General features: G+C 43.9%; 1 protein-coding gene and 1 non-coding gene across 3 annotated transcripts in view; one reads left to right on the top strand and one right to left on the bottom strand.

The window, feature by feature from the left end:
- The window catches only part of LOC124622643 (leucine-rich repeat transmembrane neuronal protein 2-like), a 68290-nt gene extending 58711 nt beyond the window's left edge, over positions 1–9579 (bottom strand). For both annotated transcript variants that reach the window (XM_047148422.1, XM_047148423.1), the window contains exon 1: positions 9502–9579. In XM_047148422.1, coding sequence (XP_047004378.1) covers positions 9502–9524 — 23 coding nt within the window. In that variant the 5' untranslated portion in view covers positions 9525–9579. The remainder of the gene's footprint in view (positions 1–9501) is intronic.
- Positions 9580–22023: 12444 nt separating this feature from the next.
- Positions 22024–22095, top strand: Trnat-agu. Its single transcript has one exon. It is a non-coding gene; the product is annotated as a tRNA-Thr (tRNA).
- The last annotated feature ends 545 nt before the right edge of the window (positions 22096–22640 follow it).

Here is a 22640-nt window from a genome sequence, read left to right as displayed (position 1 = left end):
GTATCATAACAACACTCAAGAAAGGCAATAGGAGTAATCCACAAAATTATAGGCCCGTATCGTTAACGTCGATATGCACCAGGATTTTGGAACACATATTGTGTTCGAACATTATGAATCACCTCGAAGAGAACTTGACACACAGTCAATACGGATTTAGAAATCATCGTTGTTGTGAAAGATAACTAGCTCTTTACTCACACGATGATGTTGGCAGAATGTTTCTGACTCTGTACCTCAAAAGCGGCTTTGTAATCAAATTGCGTACTTATGGAATATCGTCACAGTTATCGACTGGATTGGTGATTTCCTGTCAGAGAGATCACAGTTCGTAGTAATTAACGGAAAGCCATTCAGTAAAACAGAAATGATTACTGGCGTTCCCCAAGGTAGTTTCATTCGCCCTCTGCTGTTCCTTAGAAGATAATTTGAGCAGCCATCATAGGCTGTTTGCAGATGTTGCTGCGGTATATCGTCTGGTAAAGTCACCAGAGTCATTAATTGGAAAATTATTTAGATAAAATATCTGTATGGTGCGAAAATGTACAATTAACCTTAAATAACGAAAAGTGTGAGGTCATCCATATGAGTGCTAAAAGGAATCCGCTTCCCTTCGGTTTGACGATAAGTCAATCAAATCTAAATGGAGAAGCGAAAATCATAACAAAATGAGGGAAATCAGAGCTCGCACGGAAAGATGTACGTGTTCGTTTTTTCCGCGCTGTTCGAGAATGGAATAACAGAGAATTATTGTGAAGATTCTGCCAGGCACTTGGTTGTGATATGCAAAGTAGCCATGTAGATGTAGATGTAGATGTACCCATATGTTGACACAGCTTCATGTGCGGCCATTCTCATACTCTCTTCACACACATCTTTCTTAAAATTACATCATAGTAATTGGGAAACTTGGATGGTGGTGATGGCAAATTCTGCATTCCACATAACAATTTCGCACTACTTTCTCTTTTGCCAGTACACCTCATGCCATAAACCATTCTCAAATGTCCAGACGCTCTGTGATCAAAATGGTACTGAAACAGAGGATGACAGACTAAAGGCCGAAATACTAAATGTCTTTTTCCAAAGCTGTTTCACAGAGGAAGACTGCACTGTAGTTACTTCTCTAGATTGTCACAGAGATGACAAAATGGTAGATATCGAAATAGATGACAGAGGGATAGAAAAACAATTAAAATCGCTCAAAAGAGGAAAGGACGCTGGACCTGATGGGATACCAGTCCGATTTTACAGAGTATGCGAAGGAACTTGACCCCCTTCTTGCAGCGGTGTACCGTAGATCTCCAAAAGAGCGTAGCATTCCAAAAGACTGGAAAAGGGCACAGGTCATTCCCGTTTCCAAGAAGGGACGTCGAACGGATGTGCAGAACTATAGACCTATATCTGTAACGTCGATCAGTTGTAGAATTTTGGAACAGGTATTATGTTCGAGTAAATGACTTTTCTGGTGACTAGAAATCTACTCTGTAGGAATCAGCATGGGTTTCGAAAAAGACGATCGTGTGAAACCCAGCTCGCGCTATACGTCCACGAGACTCAGAGGGCCATAGACACGGGTTCCCAGGTAGATGCCGTGTTTCTTGACTTTCGCAAGGCGTTTGATACAGTTCCCCACAGTCTTTTAATGAACAAAGTAAGAACATATGGAGTATGAGAAGAATTGTGTGATTGGATTGAAGAGTTCTTAGATAACAGAACGCACCATGTCATTCTCAATGGAGAGAAGTCTTCCAAAGTAAGAATGATTTCAGGTGTGCGGCAGGGGAGTGTTGTAGGACCGTTGCTATTCACAATATAGATAAATGACCTCGTGGATAACATCTGAAGTTCACTGAAGCTTTTCTGCGGATGATGCTGTAGTATATCGAGAGGTTGTAAGAATGGGAAATTGTACTGAAATGCAAGAGGATCTGCAACGAATTGACGCATGGTGCAGGGAATGGCAATTGAATCTCAATGTAGACAAATGTAATGTGGTGCGAATACATAGAAAGATCCTTTATTATTTACCTACAATATAGCAGGTCAGCAACTGGAAGCTGTTAATTCCATATCTGGGAGTAGGCATTAGGAGTGATTTGAAATGGAATGACCATATGAAATTAATCGTTGGTAAAGCAGATGTCAGCCTGAGATTCATTGGAAGAATGCTAAGGAAATGCAGTCCGAAAACAAAGGAAGTAGGTTATAGTACACTTGTGCGCCCACTGCTTGAATACTGCTCACCGGTGTGGGATCCCTATTTAGAAGAGATAGTAATCGCGAAAGCGTTAAGGAGATGATGGGTAAACTCCAGTGGAAGACTCTGCAAGAGAGACGGTCAGTAGCTCGGTACGGGCTTTTGTTGAAGTTCCGAGAACATACCTTCACCGAGGAGTGAAGCAGAATATTGTTCCCTCCTTAGTATATCTCGTGAAGAGACCATGAGGATAAAATCAGAGAGATTAGAGCCCACACAGAGGCATACCGACAATCTTTCTTTCCACGAACAATACGAGACTGGAATAGAAGGGAGAACCGATAGAGGTAATCAAGGTACCCTCCGCCACACACTTTCAGGTGGCTTGCGTAGTATGGATGTAGATTCAGATGTAATAGTATTTGTGTCTTGTACTCTTTGAAGTTCTTGTGAATTAGATTCATTGAAACTTTTCATGTAATCACCAACTTACGGCACAGTCAAAACCTAGAACTTTTATTCTCTACTATGTGCAAATAACCTGTAGCTGTATAATGTTCTCAATTACTTAATCATGTAGAAAAAGTGTCTGTACTAATCTACGATCTAGTCACATTAATGTGACCGCCATCTACGTTCGACGCAAGTGTGCAATAACCACTCACAGCCGGCAGCAGTGTAGATATAGAAAGTGTGGTGTCACCGCCAGACACCACACTTGCTAGGTGGTAGCTTTAAATCGGCCGCGGTCCATTAGTACATGTCGGACCCGCGTGTCGCCACTGTCAGGGATCGCAGACCGAGCGCCACCACAAGGCAGGTCTCGAGATACGGACTAGCACTCGCCCCTGTTGTACGGACGACTTTGCTAGCGACTACATGGACGGAGCATTGCTCATTAGCCGAGCCAATAGTTAAAATAGCCTTCAGCTATGTCAATGGCTACGACCTAGCAAGGCGCCATTAGTATCATTGCATGTATCTATGGAGTCTCACTTATATCGTCAATAGCGATGTACCAAGGATGGATTAAAGTTAAGTATTCCAGAAGCTACGTACTTTTCTTTATAGCATTGATTACGTATCCTGTTACAGACCTATCTCTTGCCTGCGTGAACTAAACGCGTGCCTTTCGGCTACTTCCGTGGCGTGGCTGTCTTGCTACTCCACAACAGAAAGCATGCCGGGAAAGACAGTGCAGTCGTGGTCATAATGCGGAACCGGAGCGATTTATCTGCCGTCTAAAAGAGCACCATCGTTAACTTTCGGGCCAAAGGTGGAAGCGTATCCCAAACGGCCACGATTAAACCATACGGTGTACGGCAAAATGCCGCTATCCAAAATCCATTACCGAGGCAACGGTGGTGCACCATTAGCCAGGGGTGAACAGCGGATGCGGAAATGTGGACAGGCTTGTAGACCAGCAGCTGTTCAGTAACTGGCTGCCCAGAAGAAGCGAGGGCTTAAAGGCAGTTGAGCGGACGTTGCTGCATATGGGCCCCTGCGGCAGGCACCTGGCTCACGCACTCACGCCGACCGCTGTTCGGCGGCGACGAGGGCTGGAATTGGCACACCAGTACCACAACAGATCGTCCCCTGAGCGATGACGGGCGGCCTTTTCATATGCGTCACGTTTCACCATCCATCGGGCAGATATAGTCTGTCGGTAAACTGAAGAGCGAGCGAGCGAGTCCCCCTCTGCCAACCCATCTACGTCACGAGGCGCTTCTACAGGCTGTTTCACTACATAGTAACGGCCCTGCCGCGGAGCGCGCTTCAAATCTGTAGCGAAGCCGTGTACAGATACGTCTCGGCTGCGTTTATTTTTAGACAAATGCATTAAGACCGCAAGGAATACAAAAAACGATAGCTTCTTCCGAAACACAACATTATAGAGTAAATAATATTAACATACGGACGGAAGTCAGGATTCTACTACAAACATAGAACCAAATGCCCGTTCATGTGAATCTAAGTTTCTCTATTGCTATTCGTAAAACGAACCCCATATAGTTCAATCAGTCTGTAGAATTTAAGGCTTGTTCTTACTTTGTGTTTCTACTAAAAAGTAGAAGTTTTCTTGGAAGGACTGCATTGAAACTTAACAATTCTTGCAACACAAAGAGTTTTTAGAAAGTAAGTAGAAGTTTATAATTTTGTGTGTTGTATTAGTCCGATTTGCGCTACTTTTTTGTCATTGTCTTCGTAAATTTGCCTCACAAGTATGTGTTCAATATTATGCATATTGGGTATTTACTCTGTTATCAGCTGTCAGAAAGGTTACATGTGTTTTGGTAGCATCAACGATTATTTGTTTTGTATAAAAATAAATTAGAGAATCTGTATTAAATTTTGTTATAAGAATGGAATAATGTGTATGAAATTTTTGCCGGCCGAAGTGGCCGTGCGGTTAAAGGCGCTGCAGTCTGGAACCGCAAGACCGCTACGGTCGCAGGTTCGAATCCTGCCTCGGGCATGGATGTTTGTGATGTGCTTAGGTTAGTTAGGTTTAACTAGTTCTAAGTTCTAGGGGACTAATGACCTCAGCAGTTGAGTCCCATAGTGCTCAGAGCCATTTTGAAATTTTTACAAATGGTAAATATTGCTTTTGGTGAGCCTGTTATGAGTAAACCAAGGGCAGACAAGTGGTATAAACATTTCAAAGCAGGCCTTAAACGACAGCGGTTTTACAAGCTTGGATGACATTAAAAATGTACAGTTAAGAGACCTATAAACTATCCCGAAGAAACAATCCTAACCTGTTTCGGGAATTGGAAAAAGCACTGGCATAAGTATATAGTATTTAATGCGGAATATTTTGAAGAGGATAACATTGCTGTAGATTAACAAATAAAGTTCTTACCAAAAAATAGAAATTAATATGAGAATGCACGTCGTATGTCAATCTTTTTGCTTAAAAGTCCAGAATCAGCGTACATGTTTCGAAGGAAATTTCAGCAGTGTTTAGAATAGCTATTGCGCACATGTTTTAATCAATATGTCTTAGAATCAGCTGAATAGTGACCGAGATAGAGATTTAATGTTCCATAAGCATCAAAGGTCTTACGTGGTTTTGAAACTGTCTATAACGATGGGTTTCCTCCCAAAATTATTAGTTTTCCTTCGTGGCGATTCCAGTAAACCATGCGGCCTATTTTTCAATTCCTTACTTACGCGTCCCATTAGGTGGGGCTGACGTTTGCATGAATTGCAGCCCTTTGATTGGGACTGGTAACAGTTCTTTTTGTGTCTCTTCTTTAATACACGCTGTAATAAAATTAGAGACGATCGAAAGCCCGTTACTCCCCAAATACCTCCACTTCTTCGTATTCTGCACATTTTCTTGCAATGCTAGACGATTATCCATCACTTCCGGATATCGAAGTACATCAGTAAGTATACAAAGTTAACTCACTGACACTGGCAACTTAGTCCCACGAACAGAAACGACGTATATCGCTGCACGCCGATCTACACCGCTAGACAGATAACGGGCAACAGATTTTGGGTGCCCCTGTAGGTCGGTGGCAGCGTTCTTCCGGGAAAGGCCACTTCCCCCACCTTGAGTTTACAGACATACTATAGCCGTTCGCGAGTAAGGCGTGAGACGTGTGATGACAAATGTCCTGCGACCAGGAAGGAGCCTTACGGTCACGGCTTTCCCTGGCTGATCTCGTCATTCTGGAAGGTACACTGAATCAACACCAGCGTGCATCTATCCTTGGGGACCATGACCACCCCTAAATGTAGTTGGTTTTTCCTCGGCACAATGGCGTCTACCAACAGGACGTTGCAATGTGTCACAGAGCTCGCAGATTACGTGCGGCATTTGGTGAGTACCAGAATGAGTTGACCGTACTCCGCTGGCTGTCAGACACCCCGGATGTAAGGCAATCGAGGATTGGTGTGGCCACTTCCATCAGGCTATTCTCGCCGTGGGTCCACGACCGAGAAATGTAGCGCGGCAGGTCGCGGCAGTGGGGTCGGCATCTCGATGACTCTCTTCTCGCACGTCTCGCAGTGGCCCGTGGCGCAAAGGTGGTCATTCGGCCTTTTGACAGATGATCACATTAATGTGACTAAACAGTGTGATAAAATTAACACTATTTACACACTGGGGTTCCACATTAGGTCTATAGAATTAGAGAAATCAGGGCTCGCACAGAAAAATTTAAGTGCAGGTTTTTCCCACGTGCCGTTCGAGAGTGGAACGGTAGAGACACAGCATGAAGGTGGTTCATTGAACCCTCTGCCACGCACTTTATTGTGAATAGCAGAGTAATCACGTAGATGTAGATGTATTTACATTTTTGTTCAAATTACGAACCTTCCTTCTCAACGTGTTTGGTGGAGAAGCAACATCGCGTGGAATTGTTGCTTGTAACACACTACAATTTTCATTTTCATCTTGACTAGTTACTGCAGATGTTTATGCTCTCGTGTACGTATAAGCTCGAAATGTTCGTTTAGGAAACTTTTTCTTAGACCGCGGCATTGTGAAGCATAAAACGTATCCTCACGGAAAACAAAGGCCAAAGCAAGATTTGAAATACAAGACATTTCTGTTTACAAGGTGAAAAGGAAACATAGACACTATACTGAAACAAGCGAACATAGTGTTGGGTAAAAGAGTCTAGCCACATATCTAACATGTAAAAGTAAAACAAAATTTCATCCATGAATTCAGCTTAAAAACTGGCGCAGATAATCAATTTTAAAGAGAAAAGTGTATCAAATACGGGATTTCAAGGGATGCCAACGTATTTACATTTTTTTTCATTGGTAATTACGCAGACAGGCATTATCTAACACAGAAGAGAATTGAGAATTAGTCGACGTTGAAATCTCAAAACGCCATTTTTCAACACATATCCTACCCGGATCCCTAAATGCAACCGGAACAATGATATGATGTGAAGAGTAAATTATCTTCGGATCATGACAATTAACAATAGTGGCGTTCCTTCTCCAGAGAGAGCTTGTTCTAGGCGCTTCAGCCCGGAACCGCGCGACTGCTACGGTCGCAGGTTCGAATCCTGCCTCGGGCATGGATGTGTGTGATGTCCTTAGGTTAGTTAGGTTTACGTAGTTCTAAGTTCTAGGGTAGATCACATAACTAATGAGGAGGTATTGAATAGAATTGGGGAGAAGAGGAGTTTATGGCACAACTTGACTAGAAGAAGGGATCGGTTGGTAGGACATGTTCTGAGGCATCAAGGGATCACCAATTTAGTACTGAAGGACAACGTGGAGGGTAAAAAACGTAGAGGGAGACCAAGAGATGAATACACTAAGCATTCAGAAGGATGTAGGCTGCAGTAGGTACTGGGAGATGAAGAAGCTTACACAGGATAGAGTAGCATGGAGAGCTGCATCAAACCATTCTCAGGACTGAAGACCACAACAACAAGCTCTAGGGGACTGATGACCTCAGATGCTAAGTCCCATAGTACTCAGAGCCATTTTTTTGATAGCTTGTTCGAATGCTGCACATGTAAGAAGTTTTCAGTTCTAGGACTTTTGCTGCAAGGAGCAGAGATGTTGTGACCTCCACTTTCAGTACAGCTGCTTAAATTTTACATTCTGCTGAGAGCCTCAGGAACAGCGAATATAGGAGCTCGTGTTTCAATTAAGATCGTAAGGAATAGTGACTTCGCTGCGGCCTTGCTTATTCAAATAGTCTACGTGACATTGTCACAATTTACATTCTGATTTGTTGCTATTTCGTCTTGAATAATGCATGCATAATATAATATGCTATACAAGCTTATTAGAACCGCCCATTCTGAATAGCTACAATTAAGATGCATCAGTCATACGCTGTGAATGGTTAAGTACTAAAAGACAAATCGGTAGTTGTCCCTACGGTTGAAGCGAATAAGATAAACTACTTGACAAGTAATCGTCGGGTTCAACTACAAAATGATGTACATTTTTATTCGCAGAAATTGATAGCAGAAAATGAGCTCACTGCTAAGTGCAACGTCTCACTGTTAGAATTATTAATTTTCTGATGATCAGAAGAAAAAAAGAAAAATTATCGACTGAAAAAGACGAATGGTCACTCTTCTATCACGTTAAACTAAGACGACCATGTGTAATGTATGAAAGAAACGGTAAGACATGGTGGCCAATAGCATCTGATTTCTCTCCAGAGTGGATAACTGAGACTGTAAATATTATATTGACTATCATTTAAATATGATGAAAATCAGACGATTTGAAATTTTACCGACAGAAGTAAAATTTTCTTGTGAAAACTTTTCAGGTTCCTTGACTCAATAAGCACTGCAAAGAAACAGTAAGGAAAATTATTTCATATAAGAGATTCCAAAACACATATGTTGTCAAGTACGAAAGATTGGTATTAACACAATTGGTACAGCAGTTCCGGAAAGGCAGACAGTACTCCATGTCGTTTCAACCCTGCAACCCGAATAGATGTTTATATGTTTTCTTCCCCGTAGCAGTCAACATTACGCTAAAAAACGATTTAATCACTCCGAAATACGCCTTACTGAAACAGGAAACAATTTACCTTGTTTTTTTAAACAGGTTAATCCGATATCATAACTTTCCCTATGTTCCATTCGCCATTAAGAGGTTACGAACGACATACCCAAAGTAAACTGTCGTTAAGTTGGGTGACTTTAAATAAGCGGTCCAACTTATCAGAAAAGTCTGTAATGATTACTAGAGAACATCACAAAGTGAAACGTCACCATATCCCCTAGCAACAGCAGAGATATAGCCTGCTATGGCTAATGAGGGTCATGGTAAAATAATGATAAACAGAATAGAAACTGCCAAAGTAAGCAACAAATAAATAATTACAGCTGTAAGTTCAGTTTCTAATCTAATAGTAGCTCCGCCGTAAATTCATTCGAGACGGGTATAACAAAGTTCAGTTGCAGTAACACCATTTATGTTCCACTGTTTCCCCTGACGTAAACACAACGACGCTAGTACTGCAAGCGGAACGTGAGCCGCCTTACCCAGCACTGTAATAAACAAGTTTCGGCAACTAAACAAACCATAGGAATTTCAGATACCGATGACTGTTCTACGACGTGCGCAGTGAGTGCGAGATGGGAGTGGAAGGGTGTGTGTGCGTGTGTGTGTGTGTGTGTGTGTGTGTGTGTGTGTGTGTGTTGGTGGGTGGGTGGGTGGATAGTGAGATTTAGGAGATAAAGTTGAGGAGCTGGAGGAAATGGGTGAGGTCGAGGAGTTGGAGGAAATGGGTAAGATCATAAACAGCAAAGGTCATGCAGATAAGTCGCATGTTACAACAGCTTACATACCTTTCGTTCCCACAAGACAGCATGTTGCTCGCGCTATGGACGGAGGTAGTAATATTCCTCCCAGCCCGGTGTATAACACGTACCAGTAAGTCTTAAAAACGTCCGAACTTCATCGCTTCGGAATATTTTATTGGTTCATTTTATCGGTAGATTGTGTTAATCTTTTCCTCGTAGAAGCGATAAGATTGGAGTGGAGTTTACTGACAATCGCAGCGTTGTGCACCAGTAGAACAAAGAGTGGGCGTCAGTAGTATGCGTTGGGTCCCCCACGAGTATTGCAGTCACGTTCTTTTACAGCCGCTTTCTTGAAAGTTAGGAACAGAACACTGGCGAGCAGTAAAAGCAGAACTAGTGACACTTCAAGGACTATCGAATGTAAGCACTGTTAACAAAACGTGAAAAATCTTTTCACTTCCACGTGGTCTGACTTACGAGAACCACGTAATTCGTTTTCTGAATATGTAAGTACTTACATCCCTTTGATAAGAATTTTTCGGTAGTTGTACCATGTCAATAAATAGGGCAAAGAAAATTTCGCGCACTCGGACTTGGCAGCGTGATCCTTCACGTACTCACAACACGGAAATGTCTTTCACAGCCAGCCGAAGTGGCCGAGCGGTTCTAGGCGCTACAGTCCGGAACCGCGCGACCGCTACGGCCGCAGGTTCGAACCCTGCCTCGGGCATGGATGTGTGTGATGTCCTTAGGTTAGTTAGGTTTAAGTAGTTCTAAGTTCTAGGGGACTGATGACCTCAGATGTTAAGTCCCATAGTGCTCAGAGCCATTTGAACCATTTTTGTCTTTCACAAAACGTCGTCCTGCGCATACACTACTGGCCATTATAATTGCTGCACCACGGAGATGACGTGCTACAGACGCGAAATTTAACCGACAGGAAGAAGATGCTGTGATATGCAAATGATTAGCTTTTCAGAGCATTCACACAAGGTTGGCACCAGTCGCGACACCTACAACGCGCTGACATGAAGAAAGTATCCAACCGATTTCTCATACACAGACAGTAGTTGACCGGCGTTGCCTGGTGAAACGTTGTTGTGATGCCTCGTCTAAGGAGGAGAAATGCGTACCATCACGTTTCCGACTTTGATAAAGGTCGGATTGTAGCCTATCGCGATTGCGGTTTATCGTATCGCGACATTGCTGCTCGCGTTGGTCGAGATCCAATGACTGTTGGCAGAATATGGAATCAGTGGGTTCAGGAGGGTAATACGGAACGCCGTGCTGGATCCCAGTGGCCTCGTATCACTAGCAGTCGACATGACAGGCATCTTATCCACATGGCTGTAACGGATCGTGCAGCCACGTCTCGATCCCTGAGTCAACAGATGGGGACGTTTGCAAGACAACAACCATATGCACGAACAGTTCGACGACGTTTGCAGCAGCATGGACTATCAGCTTGGAGACCATGGCTGCGGTTACCCTCGACGCTGCATCACAGACAGGAGCACCTGCGATGGTGTACTCAATGACGAACCTGGGTGCACGAATGGCAAAACGTCATTTTTTCGGATGAATCCGGGTTCTGTTTACAGCATCATGATCGTCGCATCCGTGTTTGGCGACATTGCGGTGAACGCACATTGGAAGCGTGTATTCGTCATCGCCATACTGGCGTATCACTCGGCGTGATGGTATGGGGTGCCATTGGTTACACGTCTCGGTCACCTCTTGTTCGCATTGACGGCACTTTGAACACTGGACGTTACATTTCAGATGTGTTACGACCAGTGGCTCTACCTTTCATTCGATCCCTGCGAAACCCTACATTTCAGCAGGATAATGCACGACCGCATGTTGCACGGCCTGTACGGGCCTTTCTGGATACAGAAAATGTTCGACTGCTGCCCTGGCCAGCACATTCTCCACATCTTTCACCAATTGAAAACGTCTGGTCTATGGTGGCCGAGTAACTGGCTCATCACAATACGCCAGTCACAACTCTTGATGAACTGTGGTATTGTGTTGAAGCAGCATGCCCAGCCGTACCTGTACACGCCATTCAAGCTATATTTGACTCAATGCCCAGGCGTATCAAGGCCGTTATTACGGCCAGAGATGGTTGTTCTGGGTACTGATTTCTCAGGATCTGTGCATCCAAATTGCGTGAAAATGTAATCAGATGTCATTTCTAGTATAATACATTTGTCAAATGAATACTCGTTTATAATCTGCATTTTTTCTTGGTGTAGCGATTTTAATGGCCAGTAGTGTATATCCGACAGTAAATGGACGTCAAAGGTTGGCAACCTGGCAACATTCTAATCACACTGATGGTAACTACCTTTGTCAGTACATCGCAGCACTGTTCTGCAGTTGATGCAATTGACAACGCTTAGGGTTAGCATGCGGGAGGTCGAGCGTTCGATTCTGGGTCGTGGTGTATTTGTTTTTATTTCCTGACTGTAGTCTGCGTGGTACGGTCCTGGCGTCTTAATAGTCACACAGCAGTTCTGGGGGTCTTCTACAAAACATTTGCGCTTACGTACTACGAACACAGAGATGGAAGTACAATCGCTTTCATTGGTCATCTTAAGCTTTCTGCGCGCCATGGACACGAATTATTTCGCATCACTGCATCTGCTAGTTTCCAAACTTGTTTTCTGTGTACCCCCACCTAACGGTCCCATCGATTAGTACCAACTATTATTCTTGCCACGTGCACGTTCATTACGTTTCGCTTGAGTCTTACGTCATCAGCAGGGCTAGCAACGTGCTTTGCAGATTATTTCCAAACCCGTTTACCGTTTGTATGTATTCTCGCCATGGAACCACTAATTATGTTTTTCAACATTGAGACTGATAAGCGCAAGCTGCTTAGTTAGTATCTCCATGCGTTACTATTATTATTGTTATCGATGAAAATCTGGAAACATCACGTCCACTACCGTTAGCGAAACAGTGTAATTCGAAAACTAACATTTTACATTTAGCGATATCGGATGAGTCATGCAGAACAGAAGCTGTAAGAGAGGTGACGCGAGTTACGCGAAACAGCCCGCTCCGACTAATGTCGTATTTATACTGTATGCTATGTTCACCAAACGGGGCCTAGTTGCTATCGGACTAACGCGCACGTGATGGAATCCATGTAAGAGGGTTTCCCAGAAAGTAATGCGCCGCATTCTTTTTCTGAGCCGAAAGCAAGGCTACGAATGCTTAACGTTAGGTATATACACTCCTGGAAATTGAAATAAGAACACCGTGAATTCATTGTCCCAGGAAGGGGAAACTTTATTGACACATTCCGGGGGTCAGATACATCACATGATCACACTGACAGAGCCACAGGCACATAGACACAAAAAACAAAGCATGCACAATGTCGGCACTAGTACAGTGTATATCCACCTTTCGCAGCAATGCAGGCTGCTATTCTCCCATGGAGACGATCGTAGAGATGCTGGATGTAGTCCTGTGGAATGGCTTGCCATGCCATTTCCACCTGGCGCCTCAGTTGGACCAGCGTTCGTGCTGGACGTGCAGACTGCGTGAGACGACGCTTCATCCAGTCCCAAACATGCTCAATGGGGGACAGATCCGGAGATCTTGCTGACCAGGGTAGTTGACTTACACCTTCTAGAGTACGTTGGGTGGCACGGGATACATGCGGACGTGCATTGTCCTGTTGGAACAGCAAGTTCCCTTGCCGGTCTAGGAATGGTAGAACGATGGGTTCGATGACGGTTTGGATGTACCGTGCACTATTCAGTGTCCCCTCGACGATCACCAGTGGTGTACGGCCAGTGTAGGAAATCGCTCCCCACACCATGATGCCGGGTGTTGGCCCTGTGTGCCTCGGTCGTATGCAGTCCTGATTGTGGCGCTCACCTGCACCGCGCCAAACACGCATACGACCATCATTGGCACCAAGGCAGAAGCGACTCTCATCGTTGAAGACGACACGTCTCCATTCGTCCCTCCATTCACGCCTGTCGCGACACCACTGGAGGCGGGCTGCACGATGTTGGGGCGCGAGCGGAAGACGGCCTAACGGTGTGCGGGACCGTAGCCCAGCTTCATGGAGACGGTTGCGAATGGTCCTCGCCGATACCCCAGGAGCAACAGTGTCCCTAATTTGCTGGGAAGTGGCGGTGTGGTCCCCTACGGCACTGCGTAGGATCCTACGGTCTTGGCGTGCATCCGTGCGTCGCTGCGGTCCGGTCCCAGGTCGACGGGCACGTGCACCTTCCGCCGACCACTGGCGACAACATCGATGTACTGTGGAGACCTCACGCCCCACGTGTTGGGCAATTCGGCGGTACGTCCACCCGGCCTCCCGCATGCCCACTGTACGCCCTCGCTCAAAGTCCGTCAACTGCACATACGGTTCACGTCCACGCTGTCGCGGCATGCTACCAGTGTTAAAGACTGCGATGGAGCTCCGTATGCCACGGCAAACTGGCTGACACTGACGGCGGCGGTGCACAAATGCTGCGCAGCTAGCGCCATTCGACGGCCAACACCGCGGTTCCTGGTGTGTCCGCTGTGCCGTGCGTGTGATCATTGCTTGTACAGCCCTCTCGCAGTGTCCGGAGCAAGTATGGTGGGTCTGAGACACCGGTGTCAATGTGTTCTTTTTTCCATTTCCAGGGGTGTATTAAGTCTCCTTAATGAGCACGCCAATTTTCCGTCACTTCCGACAGATAGCGCAGCTGCAGGACAGTTTCAAAATGGCGTCTGTAAGTGATGTACGTCTCGAGCAACGAGCCGTCATTGAATTTCTCAGTACAGAGAAATAAACTGTTGGGAATATTCACAAACGCTTGTGCAAAGTCTGTGGAGCACCTGCTGTCGACAGAAATACACTTAGTCGCTGGGCACGGAGGGTGAGATCAACAAAAGGCGATTCGGTGGAGCTTCACGATTTGCAGCGGTCGGGGAGACATTCCACGGCTGTCACACGTGACATGTTACAGCGAGCTAATGTTGTTTGGGCCATTAAAGGATGCCATTCGTGGAAGACATTTTGAGGACGATGAGGAGGTGATTAACACAGTGAAGCAATGGCTCCACCACCAGCACAAGGACTGGAACACACAGGGCATACACGCCCTTGTTTCGCACTGGAATGGGATGGAGATTATGTGGAAAAATAGGGTGTGTAGACAGAACAACATTCCTTCATGTGTGTAATTCTCTTGATGTTCAATAAAGAGCTGTTGAAGAAAATAAATGGGGTGCATTACTTTCTGGGCAACCCTCGTACATTCGTACACGTATCTCAGTTTCTTCTTGTATTATTCTAAAATAGTGGCATACACAAACGATGAACATGTGGGTATGTTTCTGGTCATTGGTGCATCTGGTAACCAGTCTGGTGTTGCAACTCGTAAATACGCAGCTAGATGTCCTGGTCGACGTCATCCAGATAGATATGTATTTCGTCCTCCGGTACTTTGCCTTCAGGACACAAATTCTCTCCTTCCACCATAGCGTGACAGAGATCTTTCACGGAATCGCCATACTCTAGCTACTGAGGAAGCTCTGCATATGCAGCTCTGTGAAAGTTCCAACAAAAACAAGAGGCCAACAACGACTTCCTATACACTGTAACACGATCGAATGAAGCAGCGTTCACGCATGAGGATGTCTTCCATAAGCACAATACTCGTCATTGCTGCGACGTTAAGCCATCTGACACCTGCGACCGTGGACATCAGGTTCGCTTTGGCATCAATGTATGGGCCGGAATATTGGGAGACGGGAGTTTGGGCCCCTAGTTCTTGCCTGACTGGTTGACTGCACGAAGGTATTGTGCATTCCTCTCAAACTATTTGCGGAAGATGTTCCACTTCATGTTGGACAGAGGTTATGGTTCCAACATGATGGTACACCTCTATACTTTGGAATTAATGTGCGATGTTATTTAGACATAACATCTGCAGGGAAATTTCTCGGACGGGGTGTTGTATGGCCTCCGCTTTCACCTGACCCAAATCCCCTGGACATCTTCCTCTGGCAACACTTGATGGAGCTCGTGTGTTCTACTCCACCGACAAATGTGGAAGAACTGATAGACCGTGTTCCTCCTGCTCTCTTACCACTAGCATACTTTACATACGACCAGAATCTCTAGATTTTCTGCCAAGTTTCGAGACAAACTTCGTGGAAACTATTATAAGTATCTCGCACTGAAGTCCGCACAAATTTCGAGTCTCTGTAGGAGATCGCCGATCTTAAAGGTTTAGCGTTCGTTTAAATTTGGCATGCCTTATTCGTTGTTTATGCAACAGTCTTCTGACCAGTTTTGTATACAATTACGTTGCCAATTTGTAAGAAGCGGAGATTTTCTCTCGTTATAGCGCCAAGTGAATTTTTATCTGCTTTTTCGAATAGGTACATTTTTCGTTAATTTTTGGATGATCTGGGGTTTACAATATTTAATCTCGCTACGACAGCCCTGCATCCGTTTTAACGCTCGCTATTGGCTCAGCAGTATTTGTTCCTAAGATGCCAAGTGTGTTTTTACAACTGTTTGCTATTCGCGGGGGGTTATGAACTAACTGCTCGAAATAATTTTCAGAGAATGCGTTTAGTACAATTTCGGATGATGTTTTATGTGTACCTCCGGATTTAAACATCTGTTTTAGCCGACATATTGAGGGTAAATTAAAGTCACCACAAGGTACCATTATATGAGTCAGGTACGCGTTCGAAATTAAGTTTCCTTTGAACCTTTCAGCAATTTTATCATTTTAGTTGGGAGGCCGGTAAAAGGATCCAATTATTATTTTATTCCAGTTGCCAAGAATGATCTCTATCCATACTAACTTGCAGGAACTATCGACTTCAATTTTGCTATAAGATAGACTACTTCTAACAGCAACAAGCACGCCATCACCAACTGTGTTTAAACTATCCTTTCTGAACACCGTTAGGTCTTTCGCAAAAATTTCGGTTGAACTTATCTCCGGCTTTACCCTTCTTCTGTGCCTATAACGATTTGAGCATAAGTGCTTTCTATTAGCGCAGGGAGCTCTGGTACTTTCCCAACACAGCTACGACAATTTACAACTGTTATACTGTTGGTTCCTGGATCTACGTTCATCCTGTGTTCTAGCTGCACCCTATGAGACTGAAGCCCTTTCTGTGTTTCCTCGAGACAATCTAACCTAATGAAAACGGCTCAGCCCCGTGTAGACGCCTCCTTCGTGTAGTGGACTCCTGACCTATTCAGCGGAACCCGATACCCACCCACCCCATGGCGCAAATCGAGGAATCTGCAGCCTACACGGTCGCAGAACCGTCTGAGCCTCTTATTCCGACCGTCCACTCTGCTCTGTACCAGACGTCCGCAATCGGTCCTGTCCACTATGCTGCGAATGGTGAGCTCTGCTTTCATCTCGCAAGCAAGACTGGTATCCTTTAGCCGATCGAAACCAGAGACAATGTCTTCCAATCCAAACCGGCACACATCATTGGTACTGGCACGAACCATTATTTGCACTTGGGTGCACCCTGTTCTCTTTATGGCACCCGAAAGGACCCGTTTCATGTCTGGAATGACTTCACACAGTATGCTCACGGAGGGCACATTGGCTTTCTTCCCCTCCTTGGCAGCCATGTCCCTAAGTAGATACATACAAGGTCACTCATTTTGAGAGACCAATGGTTCTCTTTTATTTTACCTGAGTTCTGTCGTAGTTTGAATGTATTCAGTGGTGGTTAACTGAGCACATAAAGTGCAGTTACTGTGCCTGTCGTTTGCTTTTCACCTTTTAATGGCTTACATGTGCTTGAGACAAGTATTTCTTAAGGTCTCGGTGCAAATAGTCCTGTAATCCTACTGGTAGTTAGATATGCTATGAAATAACTGCTTTGGAATTAAATTGCTCCTACGCACATCGTTAGGGGGCTAAATGTCTCATAGCGTGTGTAATATGTCATGTTCACTGTATTGTGTCATAATCGGGAGGACGCCAATCCTTTGGGTTTCCATCAATCTCGTTTTTTGAAAAATGTCGGGCGACGCTCAGAGTGACGAGTGTAGCGTAGCCGACGCGTCGTTGCTTGCGTCACCGAATTGACGTACCGGTCTCGTGACGCAGGCCGCCGACAGAACATTACATGCAGATGCGAGAAAGGACCTGCTCCGCAGCGGTTATTATAGTTTTTGTCATTTTATTATGATAGTTTGTCACAAGAGTGAACAGTTGAAGCTGATTGTGTTTGTCTGGTAGAACACCTGAATCAGTTGGCTCCGCAGCTATGCTCCTAGTTGTATAGTTCTGTGGCGACAGGTTACTACAGTGCATTTCATGAAAGTAAGCATTTTCATTGGATACTAGTCTATGATAAACATCTATCTGAACTGCATGGGATGTATCATTCCTAAACTGTGCGTTTAATTCTTTTTCTGTGTTACCTACCTGGTCATTAAGGGGATTTTGGATATTTTCGCAAATCTTGGGTCAAAGCTTTTTTTATAAGTCCTGTTTCACATTTAACCGCCTGTGCAGAAGTGGTCTGTTCGAAATAGTTTGCTGCACTGCTTTCTTTAATTCGCTCTCTAGTCCTTCCTTAGTTTGATCGCCCTTTTACTTGAAATAGTCATCTATTCTCTTTTCATGATCAGTGGATAGATAGTCTACTTGGGTTACTACCTGCTGAAGGGTGGATTTCAAAGTTTTTCAAGACTTCTTGTTCCAATTGCAAAGTATTAATGTTCTCAGTCAGTTTCTCTACAGATTCAGGAATACTTCCAATAGTGGTTTCTAAGTCATTTCGCTAGTTACGATTTCTAGATTGTTCGCATTACTTAAGTCACGAGACTAGCAATCACGGTTTTTAATTTCTCAGTTTGTACTTTTACCTTCTGTTGTTGCTTCATAATGCTAAAATCGTCGGCCATACTGGCTTGCATTTGATTCACAGCAGTAACTTCATTTTTCAATTCGAGGAGTAGTTCCATAATAGGATCTGTTACTACACTAATAGGTTCAGAAGTATTCTCGTCTGTAGCCAGCGACGTAATTTCATTTGTTGCAGCTATCATGGTATTTAAATTCTCAGTGGTGAATTCACCTTCTGGCATATGATTAGGCACGGTTTCTGTGTGAGAAGAAGTCATCTTTATAAACTGCTGAAGGGTTATCATTATACTACCGTACAGTACAGTTTCACGAGCCTATTACTTATCGTAATGCTGCTAAATTGTTAGCAGTTCATATACAGTATTTGCGTGCAGCTCAGTACCGTGAAGCACTTAGTAGTTCTGTGTGAAGCAAATGCTAACCACTACAGCAAGCTGCACGCACGTAACCACTAAAATTCGCCAATTTTTGCCCTTATTTTACAAAGTAGACTATGTAACTACAAGTTTTAATACTGACTAAATTTTTTAACGTTTAAAGCCTCAAATAGATAATTTAACAAATACTGAAAGCAAAACTAAGCGAGATGAGAGTGTATTGTCTTACCTTACAGTGTAGCCATCAACAACGAGGTTTTCAAAAAATTTATCAGTTATCAAGGTTTCATGGCATTTCCTGATTTTGGACCTTTCCATTACTTGGTTGCTAATTTTCAGTAAACGTCGTTCCATTTTTAATTTTTATGGTCTTTCAATATTGACGTATATGTCCCGTTGGCTTATATGAAAAAGAAACAATCATGGCATATACACACATATTTTGAAATAAAATTACATACACAGCATATTATTGATCTAGTAACTTAGTCCTGCGAATGGTCGCCACTTCAATTCACCTTACTAAGAACTGGGCGAGTTAAATTGAGGAAAGGCCCACGAGTTTAACAATACCGTGTCAAAAATGTTTTTCTTTCCGAATAACTGCCTTGGTTTTGTATTTTCGTGACCGTGATTGTTTGAAACTTTTTAGTTGCGATAATTCATTTCGCATTTGGCAGTCAAACTTTTTAATTAAATCAAGAGCAGATTCCAAACAATTACTACAATTCGTAGTTATCTCAGTGAGATGGCCCCAATGGTGGTTTTACAAACTTCACCCAAACCGGTTTGGCGGTTTATACAACAACACTACCCATTTTTCCACTTGGTAATCTCTTAAGATGAGAGAGCGAGATTAATGTTAAGAAACAATAAAACGAAAGTCATTACTGCTATAAAATAGATACTTACTAGCAGCAATACATTTATAGCGATTCTTGCATCTTAACACACCAAGACCACGAGGAAACATTTGTCTATATACAAGAACAACACAGATGCACAATTCAGCATTTCTTTCTTTGGCAATATAACTCCTCTCTGTTGGCAAACAACTTAAAATTCGAATATAATGAAATCCCTTTTTGCTGGCAAAATACACTTCAGTCTTCTAATTCATCATCGCAGAGCAGAAGAATATTAACGTTAGGTTGAATAACTTACAAAGGATCAAATCCTTTTTTACAGTACCTATATTTCTCCTGGTACAATCTTATATTTAAATTATCTGAAACTAAGCCACAAAGTTTTCAGCATATCAAAGCATCCCAAGCTCCTCAATTCAGTCTCAAATTTTACTGAAGTATTAAGTTGGTGCGTAAGTTCGTCAAGTTTTTCAATGACTTTACTAAACACAACAAATACAGATAACGTAGCCTTAACTCATCAATAATAAATTCTACTTCACTGTTTACAACAGTCTGTCAACGCTAGGGTAACTTTTCTATTCCGTGATTCCAGAAATCGCTCGTTTTGAGGTGAATAACTAGACGACTCACGTTCGGAGCGAATTTGACCTGGAAAAGAATTTCTTTGATGGCTGTTCGATAGAGAGCGGGAAAGGTAAAAATCTGAGGGCTCAAGATCAGTCGAATAAGGTGGGTGCGGAATGACTTGCCAAGCCATACCCTGAGTTTTCGTCAGTCCAGCAGAATGTTGGAAGTCGTCATCGCGGCGTAGCATCACTCCACACGGTCCTCCCTGTCGTTGCTCTTGGACTGTGTCTGCAAGACGTCTCAGTTGTTGGCAATGAAAGTCAGCAGTAATAGAATGAGATTTTCACTCCGCAGCGGAGTGTGCGCTGATATGAAACTTCCTGGCAGATTACAACTGTGTGCCCGACCGAGACTCGAACTCGGGACCTTTGCCTTTCGCGGGCAAGTGCTCTACCATCTGAGCTACCGAAGCACGACTCACGCCCGGTACTCACAGCTTTACTTCTGCCAGTACCTCGTCTCCTACCTTCCAAACTTTACAGAAGCTCTCCTGCGAACCTTGCGGAACTAGCAATATCCTTTCTTTCAGGAGTGCTAGTTCTGCAAGGTTTGCAGGAGAGCTTCTGTAAAGTCTGGAAGGTAGGAGACGAGGTACTGGAAGAAGTAAAGCTGTGAGTACCGGGCGTGAATCGTGCTTCGGTAGCTCAGATGGTAGAGCACTTGCCCGCGAAAGGCAAAGGTCCCGAGTTCGAGTCTCGGTCGGGCACACAGTTTTAATCTGCCAGGAAGTTTCAGCAGTAATAGTTATACCTCGAGGAAGCACTACGCAGCCCCCTAGACCGCCGCTATTTTATATTTGTGTATGCGAGTAGGTCTTTGTACGGGGAGTAACTGCATTTTATGGGCTAAACCATTCCTTTCTTTCGCTTACGTTAGCATAAACCACTACTACTCGTCACCGGCAACGATGCAGGGCCTGAATGGTCGGCGTTGTTCATGAGTCAACTGTGGACGAACAAGCAGCGATGCACGTATGACCACTCGCTGATTTTTGTGATTTTGGCTTAGAGCATGCGGTATCCATACACCCGATTTTTGAACCTTTTCCACTGCATGCAGATATCGAACGACGATCGAATATCACAGTTCACCACATTTACTAGTTCTCGAGTGCACTCAAGTGGATCATTGTTGATTAATGGGTTAAAATGATCATCATCAAGCCCAGAAGTTCTTCTTGAACATGGAAAAATCATTTCCTAGCCGTTCTCTGCCCAATGGCACTGTCTCCACATACGGCGCAAATGATTCTGGCTGCATCCACCGCTGTCATCCCTCTATTGACCTCAAACAGAAGAATATATCTGAAATGTTCCGATTTCTTCACTTGGTACTCCATTTCCTCGCGTCCACAGCTCCAGTCACTATCTCCAAATGACAAAATGATAATATGTAAGCTCAGATAGCAAAAGTGAACCACAAATAAAAAATAACAATCGATAAATAAAACCATAGCAACCGGAATACCAACATGCAAAACAAAAACACTACCAACTTATACACCAAATTAATATCTTTCATTTCACGAAAAATCTTTTGGTTTTATAAAACGATCACAACTTCTACTTCCTCGGCATCCGCCGGAAAGCGTCGAGAGAAAACCCGACAAAGGAACTTAAATTCTGGAAACATCCCCCAGGCTGTGGCTAAACCATGTCTCAACAACATCCTTTCTTTCAGGAGTGCTAGTTCTGCAAGGTTCGCAGGAGAGCTTCTGTAAAGTTTGGAAGGTAGGAGACGAGGTACTGGCAGAACTAAAGCTGTAAGGACGGGGCGTGAGTCGTGCTTGGGTAGCTCAGTTGGTTAGGAGGCGCCTCCTTAGCTCAGTGGCAGAGCGTTGGTCTAGTAAACCACAGGTCGTGAGTCCGATCCTCACAGGAGGCAAATGAAATTAAGCCGGCACAGTAGCTCAGCGTGTTCGGTCAGATCACTTGCCCGGGAAAGGCAAAGGTCCCGAGTTCGAGTCTCGGTCCGGCACACAGTTTTAATCTGCCAGGAAGTTTCAACTTAAATTCAGTTCAGTTGCTAATATTTCATTTCAATAAGGTGGCATAATTCTTTGGCCTGTTATAAAATTTTGGTAGGAGAAGAAGCCTTTTGTTTTTTGAAGGAAGTTTATCTTTTTGTAAAATTAAGCGGTGGCCTTGCTCCACCTAATAAAATTTTTTTGTTCGCACGTGTGTTAATCTGTGGATATAACAGTTGAGTCACGCATTAATTTCATTCTCATGTATGTGACCTCATTAATGATTTTGTATTTGCACGTGATAATATGGCTTAGTGCCTATGGTCCCAATAAACTCCTGTGCGATATACTCGTACAACAGAGATTGTTCTCCATATGATATTTATTAACAAATACGTTACTGTTGTGACGCTAGGTCACACTGTCCAAGGATATTACGAATAAGGCATTTCACACTGAAACA

The sequence above is a fragment of the Schistocerca americana genome, chromosome 7, assembly GCF_021461395.2.
Source record: "Schistocerca americana isolate TAMUIC-IGC-003095 chromosome 7, iqSchAmer2.1, whole genome shotgun sequence".
NCBI lineage: Eukaryota > Metazoa > Arthropoda > Insecta > Orthoptera > Acrididae > Schistocerca > Schistocerca americana.
The sequence above is the reverse complement of the archived record's forward strand: the minus strand, read 5'-3'. Positions and strand labels throughout refer to the sequence as shown.